At 44.3% G+C, this 13,895-nt stretch overlaps 1 protein-coding gene across 1 annotated transcript in view; it reads left to right on the plus strand.

The window, feature by feature from the left end:
- ACVR2A (activin A receptor type 2A) overlaps positions 1–13,895 on the plus strand; it is a 55,512-nt gene that overhangs the window by 16,907 nt on the left and 24,710 nt on the right. The window contains exons 2-3 of the mRNA XM_081937987.1: positions 10,177–10,384; positions 11,862–11,971. Coding sequence (XP_081794113.1) covers positions 10,177–10,384; positions 11,862–11,971 — 318 coding nt within the window. The remainder of the gene's footprint in view (positions 1–10,176; positions 10,385–11,861; positions 11,972–13,895) is intronic.

Below are 13,895 nucleotides of genomic sequence, written 5' to 3' on the forward strand. Positions count from 1 at the left end.
TTTAGAGGGCCCCTCTGCAGGCCCCTCCCGGGGTAGGAGGTCCCACAGGGATTCGATCCCCCATGACTATGATTCTGATTATGACGAGGAGGATCTAGAACACCTCCCTGAAAATCTAAAACGATTAATCTCTGCAGCCATTTCCAGGGGAATAGCTCAAAGAGACAGACCTTCCCGGCATAGCAGGATTACACCATTCAGCAGGGTAGGGTCTAGGGCTTCTTCTCCCTCCCTCATGAGCGAGGTCTCCTCTAGGGGGGAGGCCCGTCGCCAAGACGACTGGGGTTTCTCTGAGGAAGAGGATGCGGCCACTGATCAGCCCTCCTCTTCCAACTTATTCATCCAGGCCATGTTTAAGCCCTTACTGAAAAAGGCTAGGAGAACCACCAAGGTGGGCACGGGGGACCCCACAGTGCCCCCGCCCAGAGATCCGGATATGGTAATGTTCTCAAACACGGCCACCAATAAAGAAGAGATCCCTGCCCCTCCTCTGTTCTTGGAGGTGGCCACCAGTCAGTGGGCGAGACCTTCGAATTTTTCTCCCCCTGGCAGCAATGACAGGCGGGCTTATAACATGGAGAAGGCCTTCCTACAGGCCATCCAATTGCCGGCCATAGATCAACCGATAGCTGCCCTGGTCTCATCCCCGGTGGTCTCGGGGGATGCGGCAGATAAGCTTAAGCCGGAGGATAAACGGGCGGAGCTCACCTTGCGGAAAAATTACAAGGCTTCCGCATGGGCAATGCGGGCGGCGGCCGCCCCCCCGTATTTTAATCGCACAACCGTTATGTGGCTCCGCCAACTCCAGGATCGTATCCCGATCCAGGACGATCGCATCCATCAGGATTTAACTAAGATTATGGCGGCCTGCCAGTATTCGGCCGATGCAACCCTGGATGCTATGCGATTCGGCTCCAGCGCCTTAGCTACCTCTGTGGCCGCACGCCGGCTCCTTTGGCTTAGAAATTGGCAGATCGATAATAAAGCCAAATGGGATTTAATAGCTGCCCTCTTTGCGGGTCCCAATCTGTTTGGATCTGCTCTAGATCCAATTTTGGTGGAGAATAAAGACAAGAAAAAGGTGATGCCCACCTCCACCAAGAAGGCCGAAACACGCAGTCACCCGTATCGCAGGCCTTCCTTCAGGAATTATGACAAGGACCAGGAGCCCCGTTTCCAGCAGTACAGACAGGATAGGCAATACAACAGGCAGAATTTTCAAGAACGCTCCAGGTACCAGTCCCAATCCAAACGGCCCTTTCGCGGGGGGGGGCGCCCCTTCCGCAGAGGGAAATGACTCGAACCCTAGTCATCCCATAGGCGGCCGTCTGGCACTGTATGCGGACAAGTGGGACCAGATCACATCAGACGGGTGGGTCCGAGCAACCGTCCGCCACGGCCTAAGACTGGAGTTCCTCTCCTACCCTCCGAGATGCTTCAGAGTGTTTTCCCCATCCCGGGATCCGGAACGCCGTCGTCTCATGGACCTCGCCGTCTCACACCTTCTAGAAATCAGAGCGGTGGAGGTCATTCCGGAGCCGGAGAAGGGGCGGGGCTACTATTCAAACCTCTTTGTAGTCCCGAAGGCCTCGGGGGGTTGGAGGGCGATTCTCGACCTGAAGCGCCTGAATCAGTATCTAGTTTACAGGCGCTAAAAGATGGCCTCCCTAAAGTCTATCCTGCAGGGCATTCGAAAGGGGGATTACATGGCCTCGGTAGATTTGACGGAGGCCTATCTTCATATCCCCATCTTCCGGGCTCACCGTCAATTCCTGCGATTCTCCCACAAAGGCCAACACTATCAGTACCGGGCCCTCCCATTCGGCCTGGCCTCGGCCCCTCGGACGTTCACCAAGGTCCTGGCGGCACTGGCTGCTTACCTGAGATCCATCCCGGTGAGGCTCCAGTGCTACTTGGACGACTTCCTGGTGCAGGCAGGGTCCCTCCCCAGAGCCAGGGCAGACCTCCAGCTGACCATCCAATGGCTCCAGACACTAGGTTTCTCAGTAAACTTTCCCAAGAGTCACCTATCCCCATCCAGACAGATTCTGCATCTAGGGACAGTAATCGATTCCCAGTCAGGGAGGGTTCGCCTATCCCCAGACCGTCTGGTCAGTCTGAGACAGTTGATCACGTCCATCAGGACAAAAAGGTCCATTTCCACCCTGACCTTATCCCGACTCCTGGGGAAGAAGGTATCCTGTATAAGGATAGTCCCCTGGGCCCGTCTACATCTGCGTCCCCTCCAGTGGGCCTTGATACCAGCCCAAAGGAAAATGTTGAGCAACTCTCTGCGACCGTTTCGCTTAACGCCGGAAGTGAGATGCTCGCTCAAGTGGTGGATGTCCCCGGCATTGCAACAGGGGGGCTCAATTTGGGAGCCAGAGAGAGTACAAGTCACGACGGACGCGAGCCTTTACGGCTGGGGGGCCGTGATGGGGTCCGACATGGCCCAGGGACGTTGGACTGCCTCGGACCTCAGGCACAATATAAATTGGCTCGAGCTCAAGGCCGCGAGACTGGCCCTCCGGACTTTCCACCGCCAGCTGCAGGGGCGACACGTCCTCCTGCTTACGGACAATGTGGCGACGAAAGCTCATGTCAACCGTCAAGGGGGGACTCACTCCCGAGCCCTGTGGCGGGAGGCGCAGACATTAGGCCTATGGGCGGAGAGACACCTGGCCTCAATTTCGGCAGAACATATATCGGGGGAGTCCAACCACCAGGCAGACTGGTTGAGCCGAGCGACTCTGGACAACGGCGAGTGGCAGCTGGGCCCAGTTGTTTCGGAAGATTTGCCTCAGATTCGGCAACCCCCTTGTAGACCTGTTTGCCTCCCCCGGCAACGCACAACTGCCGAGATATTTCACCCGATTCAAGACTCCAGCAGCAGAAGGAGCGGATGCTCTCAGGTCCCGGTGGCCTCCGGGTCTTCTCTACGCCTTTCCCCCCCTTCCCCTCATTCCCAGAACCATTCGGAAGGTAGTCTCAGAGAGGGCTCACGTCATTCTATTAGCCCCATATTGGCCGAGGAGACCATGGTTCACAGACCTGGTCCAGCTCTCAGTCACAGACCCCTGGAGGATTCCACCAGAGGAGGTCGTCCTGTGTCAGGGGGTCTTACTTCACCCAGAGCCGCAGTGGCTGCATCTGACCGCGTGGCTCTTGAAAGGGGATTACTGAAGGGGAGGAAGTTGTCGTCAGGGGTCATAGCTACCTTGGAGGCAGCTAGGAGACCGTCCACAATTAGAATCTACAACGCCACCTGGTCGGCTTTCGCTAAGTGGTGTAGCCCCAGGGGGGTGGATCCAGCTAGGGCCACGGTCCCAGACGTTTTAGAGTTTCTCCAAAAAGGGCTAGAGGACGGGTTGTCCCATAGTACACTTAGGCGACAGGTAGCGGCCCTATCGACTATTTTGGGAGGAGAGGACTCCTCCACCCTCTCGCGCGCACCATTGGTGAAGAGATTCCTTAAAGGGGCGGCCAACATCCGTCCGCCCCCCGTTCATAGGTTCCCTACATGGGATCTTACCCTCGTCCTGAAGGCATTGACGGGTTCTCCCTTTGAACCGCTCAAGTCGGTCCACATGCGTCTCCTCTCCCTTAAGGTAGTATTTTTAGTGGCCATTACATCGGCCAGGCGTATTTCTGAATTGGGGGCCCTTTCTGTTAGAAGTGACCTTTGCATGATCCATCAGGACAGGGTGGTCCTGCGTTTGGATCCTTCGTTCATCCCGAAGGTTAACACTCTGTTTCATAGGGCCCAGGAAATTGTCCTACCAAATTTTTGCCCCAATCCAACAAGGGAGAGAGAACAGGCGTGGCATCGGTTGGATGTACGCAGGGCCCTCCGTATTTATCTGAGACGGACGGAGGGCATTCGTAGGACCGAGGCACTGTTTGTCTCGTTCCATCCGAGTTCCCTAGGTAAAAAGGTCTCGTCTTCAACTATTGGGAGGTGGATCAGGTTGGCCATTGTTGAGGCTTACGGAGCCTCGGGAAAATCCCCCCCTTCGGGGATCACAGCTCACTCCACTCGTAGTGCAGCCTCCTCAGCGGCCTGGGCCACAAGGGCGCCTTTCGAGGACATCTGTCGCGCGGCCACCTGGGCCTCACCCACTCCCTTCATAAGACACTATCGCCTGGATACTTATGCCTCGGGTGAGGCGTCCTTCGGGCGGAGGGTTCTCCAGAGGGTGGTGGCTGATCCTCCCCCTGGGACCCAGTCTTCCCTCCCTGGGACGTAGCGTGGGTATGTCCCTTCAGTGACCCCTCCCTCCACTCTACTGGAAAAAAAACGTTGGTCTTACCTGAACGTTTTTTTCTGGAGAGTGGAGGGAGGGGTCACTTTCCCGCCCTAGGTAGATGGACAGGGTCCGGGAGGGGTAGGATCGGGTGGCCCTGGGCGGCTTTCCCTTGTCTTCTTACATCATGCAGACGCTGACCGTGACATCGCGGAAACTGGGAGCCAACGGGAGAAGCCGAAGGCTAAGAAGTTTTCTCTCAGTCAAATGGACCAATCAGGCTGTAATAACCCTTCAGTGACCCCTCCCTCCACTCTCCAGAAAAAAACGTTCAGGTAAGACCAACGTTCTTTCTCCATTTCAGTGCTACGCCATCGAGGTTACCCCACCCATCATCGCCCAGGTCCTCGCTTCTCCCAAGCATTTCTTTGCCTACCTGATTTCCAGTTCCATCGCGTTTCTTGCCATCGTGTGCAGAGAAACAAAGTTTGTGGGACTAAAAAAAACCTTCAATCAATCAATTACAACTTTGGGGGGGGGGGAGAGATCTCGCAAAGTTGGAATTGATTGAAGGGTTGTTTTTTTTTAGTCCCACAAACTTTGTTTTCCTATCCAAAACGGCAAGAAACACGATGGAAAAATGCTATGGAGGGGAAATTAAATAGGCAAAGAAATGCTTGGGAGAAGCGAGGACCTGGGCGATAGTGGGTGGGGCAGGCTCCATGGAGTGGTGCTGAAATGGAGAAAAGGGCAACAGCAGCCATCTTGAGGGGAAAAAGCTGCTTTTCTTATTTCCTTGCCGCTTGTCTTTCCCTCATGCAGATACTCTCTTCCTCATTTCCCTTTGGATTGCAGCAACCAGGCAGGATCCTCTGTGCCAGCAGGAGGGGGGGAAACAGAGCAGCCACCTTGAGGGAAAAAAGCTGCTTTTTCTTCTTTCTTTGCTGCTTGTCTTTCCCCTGTGCCAGAAGGGTACCTAGTCGCATTACAGCTCACTCCATAAGAAGTGCAGCACCTACCACGGCTTGCGCCATGCAAGCATCAGTGGAAGAGATTTGTTGAGGGCTGAGTTGGTCCTCACCTTCACCATTTGTCCAACATTACAACCTGGACTCATTAGCCTCAGCTGAGGCGTCATTTGGATGAAGGGTGCTTCAGACTGTTCATTCTGCGGAAGGGACCTTGGACCAGCCTGTCACCCGCCTTTGAGACTCTTAGCTTGGGTATATTCCTTGCTTTGGATTCTCCAAGCAGTGCACAGGAGAAAGACTGTTGTCTTACCTGAATGGTAGTTCTCTGTGCACTGTGGGAGAATCCAACCCCGCCCAAAGAAAAGGGGTCTGCTTCCAGTGTCCAAGGGTCAAGATATGGAAGATTTGATAACTCTTTTTCTGGTCTACGTCTTCGTTAAGAAACTGAAAGTAGAGGAGCCAAGGAGGCATAGCCAAAAATCTTCTAACTCAGTCCTCAAGCAGACAGACAGAAGTTAAACCCATGCTTCGGATTCTCCCGCAGTGCACAGAGAACTGCCATTCAGGTAAGACAACAGCCTTTTTACTTTGGATTTCCTTCGGAACAAGGAATTACATCTTATGTACTAAATACTCCATTAGAACTATGATCTGTAAATGCTAGTTCTTCCTCATGCAATTCTTGGCACAGACTCAAAATTTCCTTTAAGGTTTTTAAGAACTTGCTGGGGGAAAATAATGACACTTGAAGGAATATTGGGAATAGATTGCTCATATTTCATTCTGATAACAGAGAGTTGTGACATTCAGCATTCTCTTTTAAATTGCTGAATAGGCATTCAGAGAGAAGGAAGATAGATGAATCTCTGAAGGTCCAAAATAGAGACAGAATATTACTATTATGAATAAGCATCATTTTTTTAAAAAAAGCTTTCAGTTTTACATTATAAGATTGAAGAAAGCAATTGAAAAATTTATATATCATTAAAGTATCTAATGATACTAAATATTTTCTCTTTTTAAATATTAGAATAACAAGCAAATATTTTAGCTTTTATCCAATGTAGCAGGACTTTCTTCTTGTAAATCCCCAACTTTCTTTGAAATGTACTTAGCGTTTTATTTAATTTGTTGGTCATGCAATATTTGCACAATTGGAACAAAAGAGCTAAACAAAATGAGTTATGAAAATGATTTAAATTTTTGTGAAGTAGTATACAGCATGCTATATTATTTTGCTTGCTTTTAAAATCCATTTTGTTAGAAATGGACATCAATTTTAAAAGGTCATGAAACAGATAACCAATATTTGGGGAAATGCATATAAAAACTGGTTTTCTGGGAAAAATAAGCAAACACAAGTAATGAGACTGGGACTTGAAAGTAAAAAACTCAGGGGCAGAAAATCAATATTTGCATATATAATTTACTTATATGTATAGTTATACATGACCTACAACAATAAAATATAACCATGGAGGAAAACCATGAATAATTAAGGTGCTTAAAAAGCATTTAAAAATAACATTGACAGGTGTTTTTTTTTTTGCTAGGGATGGAAGGGGGGAGAGTATTAGGTTGTAACCTGTTAAGAAATATAAAGCTGCTCATCTGTTATACTAAAAGTAATTTATTTGAAATATGTCATTCTTCAAGGATCTTGAATAAATATGAACTTTCTTAATTCTGTAAACTATCCTTTCAATTTTTTTTTAAAAAAATTAAATGATGACAAATCCCATGCTTTCTTCATTAATCTATATTTACATTCTTGGAATGACAAAACAAAGAACTACCCCCTTCCCTCTGGGGAGTAGGTAAACAGGATGCAAGATTCATGAGAAATAGATGAGATAATAGTGTTCATAAAATACAAAAGTAAAAAAAGATGTGATTTAGATCCATGGATGCAGAGATTTTTAATAGTTTTGAGTGACACTATAGATACTTCTCAACTAATAACCATTTGTTCAAGGTTGCCTTGGCACTGAAAAAATATAGAACCTCAAAGGTCTGGCTGTCCTAGCACACCTGTGGTCACCTGATCATGATTTGGGCACTTAGCAACAGCTCATATTTAGAACCGCTGCAGCCATCTTGCAGTCATGTGATGACAATTTGCAACCTTCCCAGCCAGCTTCCAACAAATAAAGTCAATATGGGGAAACCAGCAGGAAAGGTCACAAATTGTGATTACATGATGTCTCCCTTAATGACCATGGTGATTCATTTAAAGATTATGGCAGAAAGTTCATATAATTTGTTGAAGTCATGTGATGCCTTACTGAATACTCACCTCACTTAACAATGAATTTTTCTGTCCCAATTTTGGTCATAGGTCAAGGGCTACCTTTAACTGGATAATAAGGAGTTGAATTTCAGGGTGGTTATTACTAAAGGATAATCTAGCTACAGTAGTTCATGTTGTGGAAACTTGCTTTATATATTTCTGTAAGGTATACTAAATGAAGGTGTCCTAAATGATGACTTGGAAATTGCACCTAAACAGAATGTGGCAGCTTCTATTAGATACAGAGAATACAGGTAGTCCTTGACTTATGATCACAATTGAGCCCAACATTTTTGTTGTTAAGTGAGATGTTTGTTGAGTGAATGTTGTCCCTTTTTTTATGACCTTTCTTGCCACAGTTGTGAAGTGAATCACTGCAGTTATTAAGTTAGTAACATGGTTGTTAAGTAAATCTGTTTTCCCTTTTTTTGCCCTTCCCTGGCTCCAGAGGCTTTCCTGGAGCTTTGGGAGGGCGAAAATGGCCTCACAACCCACCCACCCCCCTTAGAGGAAATACCAAGCTCAGTTTGGAGACGAGCAATGTGGCGCGCGTGGGGAGGAGAAGCGTGGAGGGGTTGTGAGGGCATGCGCATGTGGGGCCGCACTTTGTATTATGGGTGCCAGTATGCATGCGTCCCTCCTGCATTTTTGGCACACAACAACAAAAAGGTTCTCCATCCCTGCATTACAAGATAGTTTACTTTATTTATTAGCCCTTGGGCCATATCAAACTGCAGAGTTCCAGACACAAATTATTACTAAAATCTGATAAAAACAATTTAAAATGAAATAAAATAGAGTTTTAAATGATATTGGAATAAAATACAATAATTTAACATATAGATAAATAAAATATGATAAAATTATATTTCACTATCATCCCTACAATCTACCCCAATCAATCTCACATATGCCAATCACTACAAGTTAATGTATAACTAACACTGTTGAGAAATCTTGTCACTAGCATAATTTTTTTTCTTTTGTTCCTTTTTAATTAGTAATTAATTGTAATTGTGTTTAATTGGTAATTAATTAATTGTACTACATTTCCATGTTTCATTTGCTCTTCCTGTTGGAAAAAAAGGGAAGGACATGTATATTTTCATAAACTTACATGTGTGTTTACATGTCATACAGTTTTGGTTTGTTTTATTTTTATGTTTTTGACTGGGTAGCCATGTTCCTTTTTTAAAAACATGTATTTAAAAATTAAGCCATATGTAGTTGAGTACCTCAAAATCCAATGAATAATACAAATATTCAGCCCACATTAGTCCATTTTTCCACTTTTGGTTTACTTTGGTCAGGTTTATATTAAAATTTTAAAAAAATTCTGGAGACACAGTGTCAGCTGTTTAAAAGTCCATACCAAACCAAAATGTGGAAATGACTCTTGCTATGACTAAGTTCCACTGAAATCGGTGCAAATTTTCAGAAATTCAGTTTATAAATTACTTTTCCTTAATTGCAAAAAAAATTAATGTAGTTGAGTCTTCAAATATAAGGATTGTAATAATTTTTAAAAACACATTTAGGATTGAAATTAGAACCTTTGCTAGTAATTTAAATATAGATTGTATCACTTAATTAGGTTTTACCAATAAAATTTCATTATTCCCATTTGCAGCAGATCTACATTTTGTGGGTTTTATTAAATAGAAAATAAATCACTTGCACCTGCTTAATTTGTGTCTTGTTTTTGTTTCTTCATCTTATCTACTCCTTCTCTTCCTTTCTCTAGCAGAATCACAATATGCCTGCAGTAATTCTCTATGGGTATGAAATACAGTGTGCTAATGACATGTTATGTTAGAAGTATGAAGTCTAGTCAAACACGCTTAAATGACTTTCAAAGGAAAATATGAATTCAGATAAATTGACAGTCTGTATTTATCAGATATTGTCCCTACATATGTAAAGGTTGTAAGCGAGATTAGCTGTTTCACCCTCCTGCCTGCCTGAAATGAAAGAAAATTGATGGCTAGAAACTTAAATGGAGTATCTGAAACATATTTTGATTCTAACATAGCCATAGGCAAACATGCTTTAATGAAAAATGTAAAGACAGATAGAAGATAGAAACATAGAAAGATTTAATACAGATTATTGGACATAATATCATAGTTTAGATTCAGTATTAAAGAGCTGCCAACTATTTTAAGCTTATGCCTGCATTTATAGATGTTCATTGATTTTATGCTAGAATTTCAGAGGACAAGAAATATAGTGTGTGTTCCTCAATATCTTACAGGAAAATTAAGAGGTAATATTTCTGAATAAAATCATATTCTTCCACCAAAATGAAATAACATCCTTTATAGCAAAGAGATTTCACTAGATTGGCAAATGACAAGTACTCAGAGATAGAATTGTACTTTACTTGTTTCTTAAGAGGGAAATTATTACAGATACCTTTGCTGTGAATATCAGGAAAAAAATGAGTTTTTGACATCCAAAAAAATTGCATTACTAAATTAAAAATTGTAAATAAAAGCAACTATTATTCTGGCTTAAGAAAAAATAAGGATTGTATTGCCAGACTGAAATGCAGACATAATATTTATGTAATAAAGATTGCAAGACATTTTAAATACAGCTTTGTTCTTAGTATCTAATTCTTTTTCCAAGGTTACCTAGAATTTAATTCTTAAAAATCAATTCCTTGTAGGTGCCATACTAGGCAGATCAGAAACACAGGAATGCATCTTCTACAATGCTAATTGGGAAAATGATAAGACAAATCGTAGTGGCATTGAACTGTGCTATGGTGACAAAGATAAAAGAAGACACTGCTTTGCAACATGGAAGAATATCTCTGGATCTATTGAAGTTGTGAAAAAGGGTTGCTGGTTGGATGATATTAATTGTTATGACAGGCAAGCAAACACGACTATTTTCATATATTTTCTGTTTTGTAAAGTTTAATCTGTTTCAAAAGTATAGACATTTGATGAGTTGCATAAGCATAGGCCAGCGATGGCGAACCTTTTTTGGCTCACGTGCCACAAGTGGGGGGAGCGCAGGGGGGTCGTGTGCAGGCGTGCCCCACCCATAATGCAATGTGGGACACCCCCCCCAGTGCTCATGCGCGGACAACAGGCGCGATCCCCCCCATTTTTACATGCTTTTTTCGCCCTCCCCAGGCTCCAGAGGCTTTATAGGAGCTTGGGGAGGGCGAAAAGAGCCTCCCCCCCCCAGAGGCCCTCCGGAGGCTTCAGGGATCATCCGGAGGCTTCCCTGACGCCTTCGGAGGGCTCAAAACGACCCTCCGAGCAAACCGGAAGTCATTTCGGAGGGTCGTTTTAAGCGTTCCAAAGGCTTAAAACGGTGAACTCAGCTGGCCAAACTCAAAAAACGGTGAACTCAGCTGGCCAGCGCGCGTATGCCCTGACAAATGGCTCCGCGTGCCACCTGTGGCACACATGCCATAGGTTCGCCATCACTGGCATAGGCTATTATGCAAAATTTATACAAGGTAAAATTCCAAACAAATTCCTTAAGGTAAGTGATAGAATGATCCTTCATTGTTGGGGGTATTGCCATATTACTTTTTAGTTATTTCTGTTTTAATGCCAGATTTGTTTGTTCATTCTTCTGTGTAGAAATTATCTAGTTAGTTTTATGTACATTTTGTGAGACTTCGTTGATAAATCATAGTCAAAACCACATTGGAGGATGTTTTTTTTCCCAGATAATAAGTAAAACAGGGTAAGGGTCCATTTTTCCAAATCTGGTTTTGATTTGGTAATCAAATCAGAACAAAATAGTGCTGAGTTAATCTGTTGCGGAGAAAATTGTTCGGATCCACAGATCTGACTGGTGAGATGGTCCCTGCATAACTGATCTAATTGGTTGCAGCTAATGCAGTATAGTATTAAATTTAGGCTGAAATGCTACTTGAACTCATAATTTAAATTGGGAGTGAGCTGAAGCGCCAGTCATTTCTATATTTTTTTCTACCAATTTCTTGGTCTTTTCTCAAAGTGAAAAGCAAGAAGCTCACATGTTAGATGTGAAGAAGATTTGTACTGTTATTTTAAGAGATGCTTCAGATTAGCATGATTAGCAACCACTTTATAAGAAGTAATATGCAGTCTGCTGGTATCATTCTTTTGATACAATGTGATTTGTGCTGCTGTTTATGTAGTACCTTTTCTATTATTCCCTTTTATGGAAGCCAAATGAAACTTTGATGTACTTTTGCACAAAATTATAATTACTCAGATATTCAAATGTAGATTCCAGAAGGCCAGCCTTTTAAATTCTATATTAATTTACTCCTAGCAATTTTTTCTGGATTTTTAAAATATAATTCTACCATTTTAATATTTAACTGATTTTAATCTCTTTCAGAACTGACTGTATAGAAAAGAAAGATAGCCCTGAAGTGTTTTTCTGCTGCTGTGAGGGCAACATGTGCAATGAACATTTTTTCTACTATCCAGAGATGGAGGTCACACAACGTATGTAATATAACTCTTCCTAAAAAGAGTCCTGCAGAGAAATTTGTTTATAATTTTAAACATATATTAAATATTGAATATTGCTTATAGATAACATATATTTTTCTGTTATCCTCATTGGATGACAATAATTGTACATAGGAAACATAGTAAGGGACCTGGACACAGCAGCTTGGTTAGATACAATACTAAACAATACAGGTAGTCCTTGACTTACAACCACACTTGGTATCAGAATTTCCATTGAAGGTAGGTCTGATCATAAATCAAGGCATCACATGACTGGACTGAACCAACTTCACAACTATTTTTACCACAATTGTTAAGGGCATCACCACTATCATTAAACAAATCACATGTTTGTTAAGCAAATCACACAGTTCTTAAGTGAATCTCTTTCACAATTGACTTTGCTTGTTGGAAACCAGAGGTCGTGATCATATGACTGCAAGATGCTGAAATCATCATAAATTTGAGCTGGTTGCCAAGCACCAAAATAGCGACCATATAACTCCAGAGGTGGTGTGGTGATCTTTAAGGATAGGTGATAAGTCATTTTTTTCTGAGTTTATCATAATTTTGAATCTGTCAGACCCAAGCCCAAAGACCACACAGTGAAATCCAATCAAGTCCAATCTTTTATTTGCTTACATCTAATGGACAGAAACTAAAGCTATACTTATCTAATAGATATATCTTGAGAGGTACTAAGGTGTGGCTACTCTAAAAGTTATTACCCACCATCCACCTCCATCTATTTTGGGAATTTGCAGTCTCTAAATTTGGGCTTCTCCGGAATGTACTGCTGTGAAACCTCTAGGCTACCACGATTCCCCTCCATTGTTTCTCCAGATGCACATTCCATCACAAGTGTCATTAAACGCATGGTTGTAATACAAGGACCATCTAAAGTTGGATTAGATTGGAAAAAGCGTTGCTGAATTTTGACCTTATATATCCCAACAATAATCTATATCAGTGTTTTTCAACCTTTTTTGGGCAAAGGCACACTTGTTTCATGAAAAAAATCACGAGGCACACCACCATTAGAAAATGTTAAAAAATTTAACTTGTGCCTATATTGACTATATATAAAGTACTGTATATACTTGAGTATAAGCCGAATTTTTCAGCCCACTTTTTGGGCTGAAAAATCCACTTCGGCTTATATTCCAGTGAAGGAAAAAAAAAAAAAGAACAACCGAACAGTGACGCGCTTTGCGTCACGTGGAGTTTAGCCCCCAAGAGCGCAACTAGAGTGCCCCAAGGAAACTCTGCCCGCCATCCCTCGCGCTCGCCGCTTTCCCTCCCTCGGGAGCGCGGCCGGGGCTTGGCATTGTCTGTCCCTCAACTGTCCTGTGTCCTTCCTTCCTGGCTCCCCAAGGGGGTGTGAGGGGCAGCGTCCCTTCAGACTCCACCTCTTCTTTTTGCTTGCAATGTCTCGCCGTGTTCTTTGTTTCTCCTCGCTTTCCAACCCCCCTCCTCCGCCACCGCCCCCATTTGCTTTCTCTTGACAGCTGCAGTTCCTTCCGATTTGGCTGCAAATCCCGCCCCCCACCTCTAGCCCCTTCAGAGACAGCCTGGCCGTAAGGAAAGAAAGAAAAGTAAAAACTCCCCGTCGTTCCCCACCCGGCCTCCCTTGTCCTGCCAAGCGCCGAAGAGCGCGCGCGCGCGCTCTTCCGCCCATGGCAGAGCGCCCCGCTTGCAGGTGGCCAGTGAGAGAATGAATTCCCCACCCCCGGGGTGCTTCTGCTTTGAAACCCCTCCTCCGGGATTCCATCTTCGCCACGCTTGAGCTCCTCCAATTAGCTCCAAGGGAATGGCACAGACTTGAGCCAATGAAACGACGGCTGCCCGGAGCGTCCCGTCCGCACGAGCCTCTGTACCGGTTTTCTATTCGTGTTTATGTGTATACAGTCCCATC

The sequence above is a fragment of the Natrix helvetica genome (assembly GCF_964273705.1).
Source record: "Natrix helvetica genome assembly, chromosome: 1".
NCBI classification, from domain to species: domain Eukaryota; kingdom Metazoa; phylum Chordata; class Lepidosauria; order Squamata; family Natricidae; genus Natrix; species Natrix helvetica.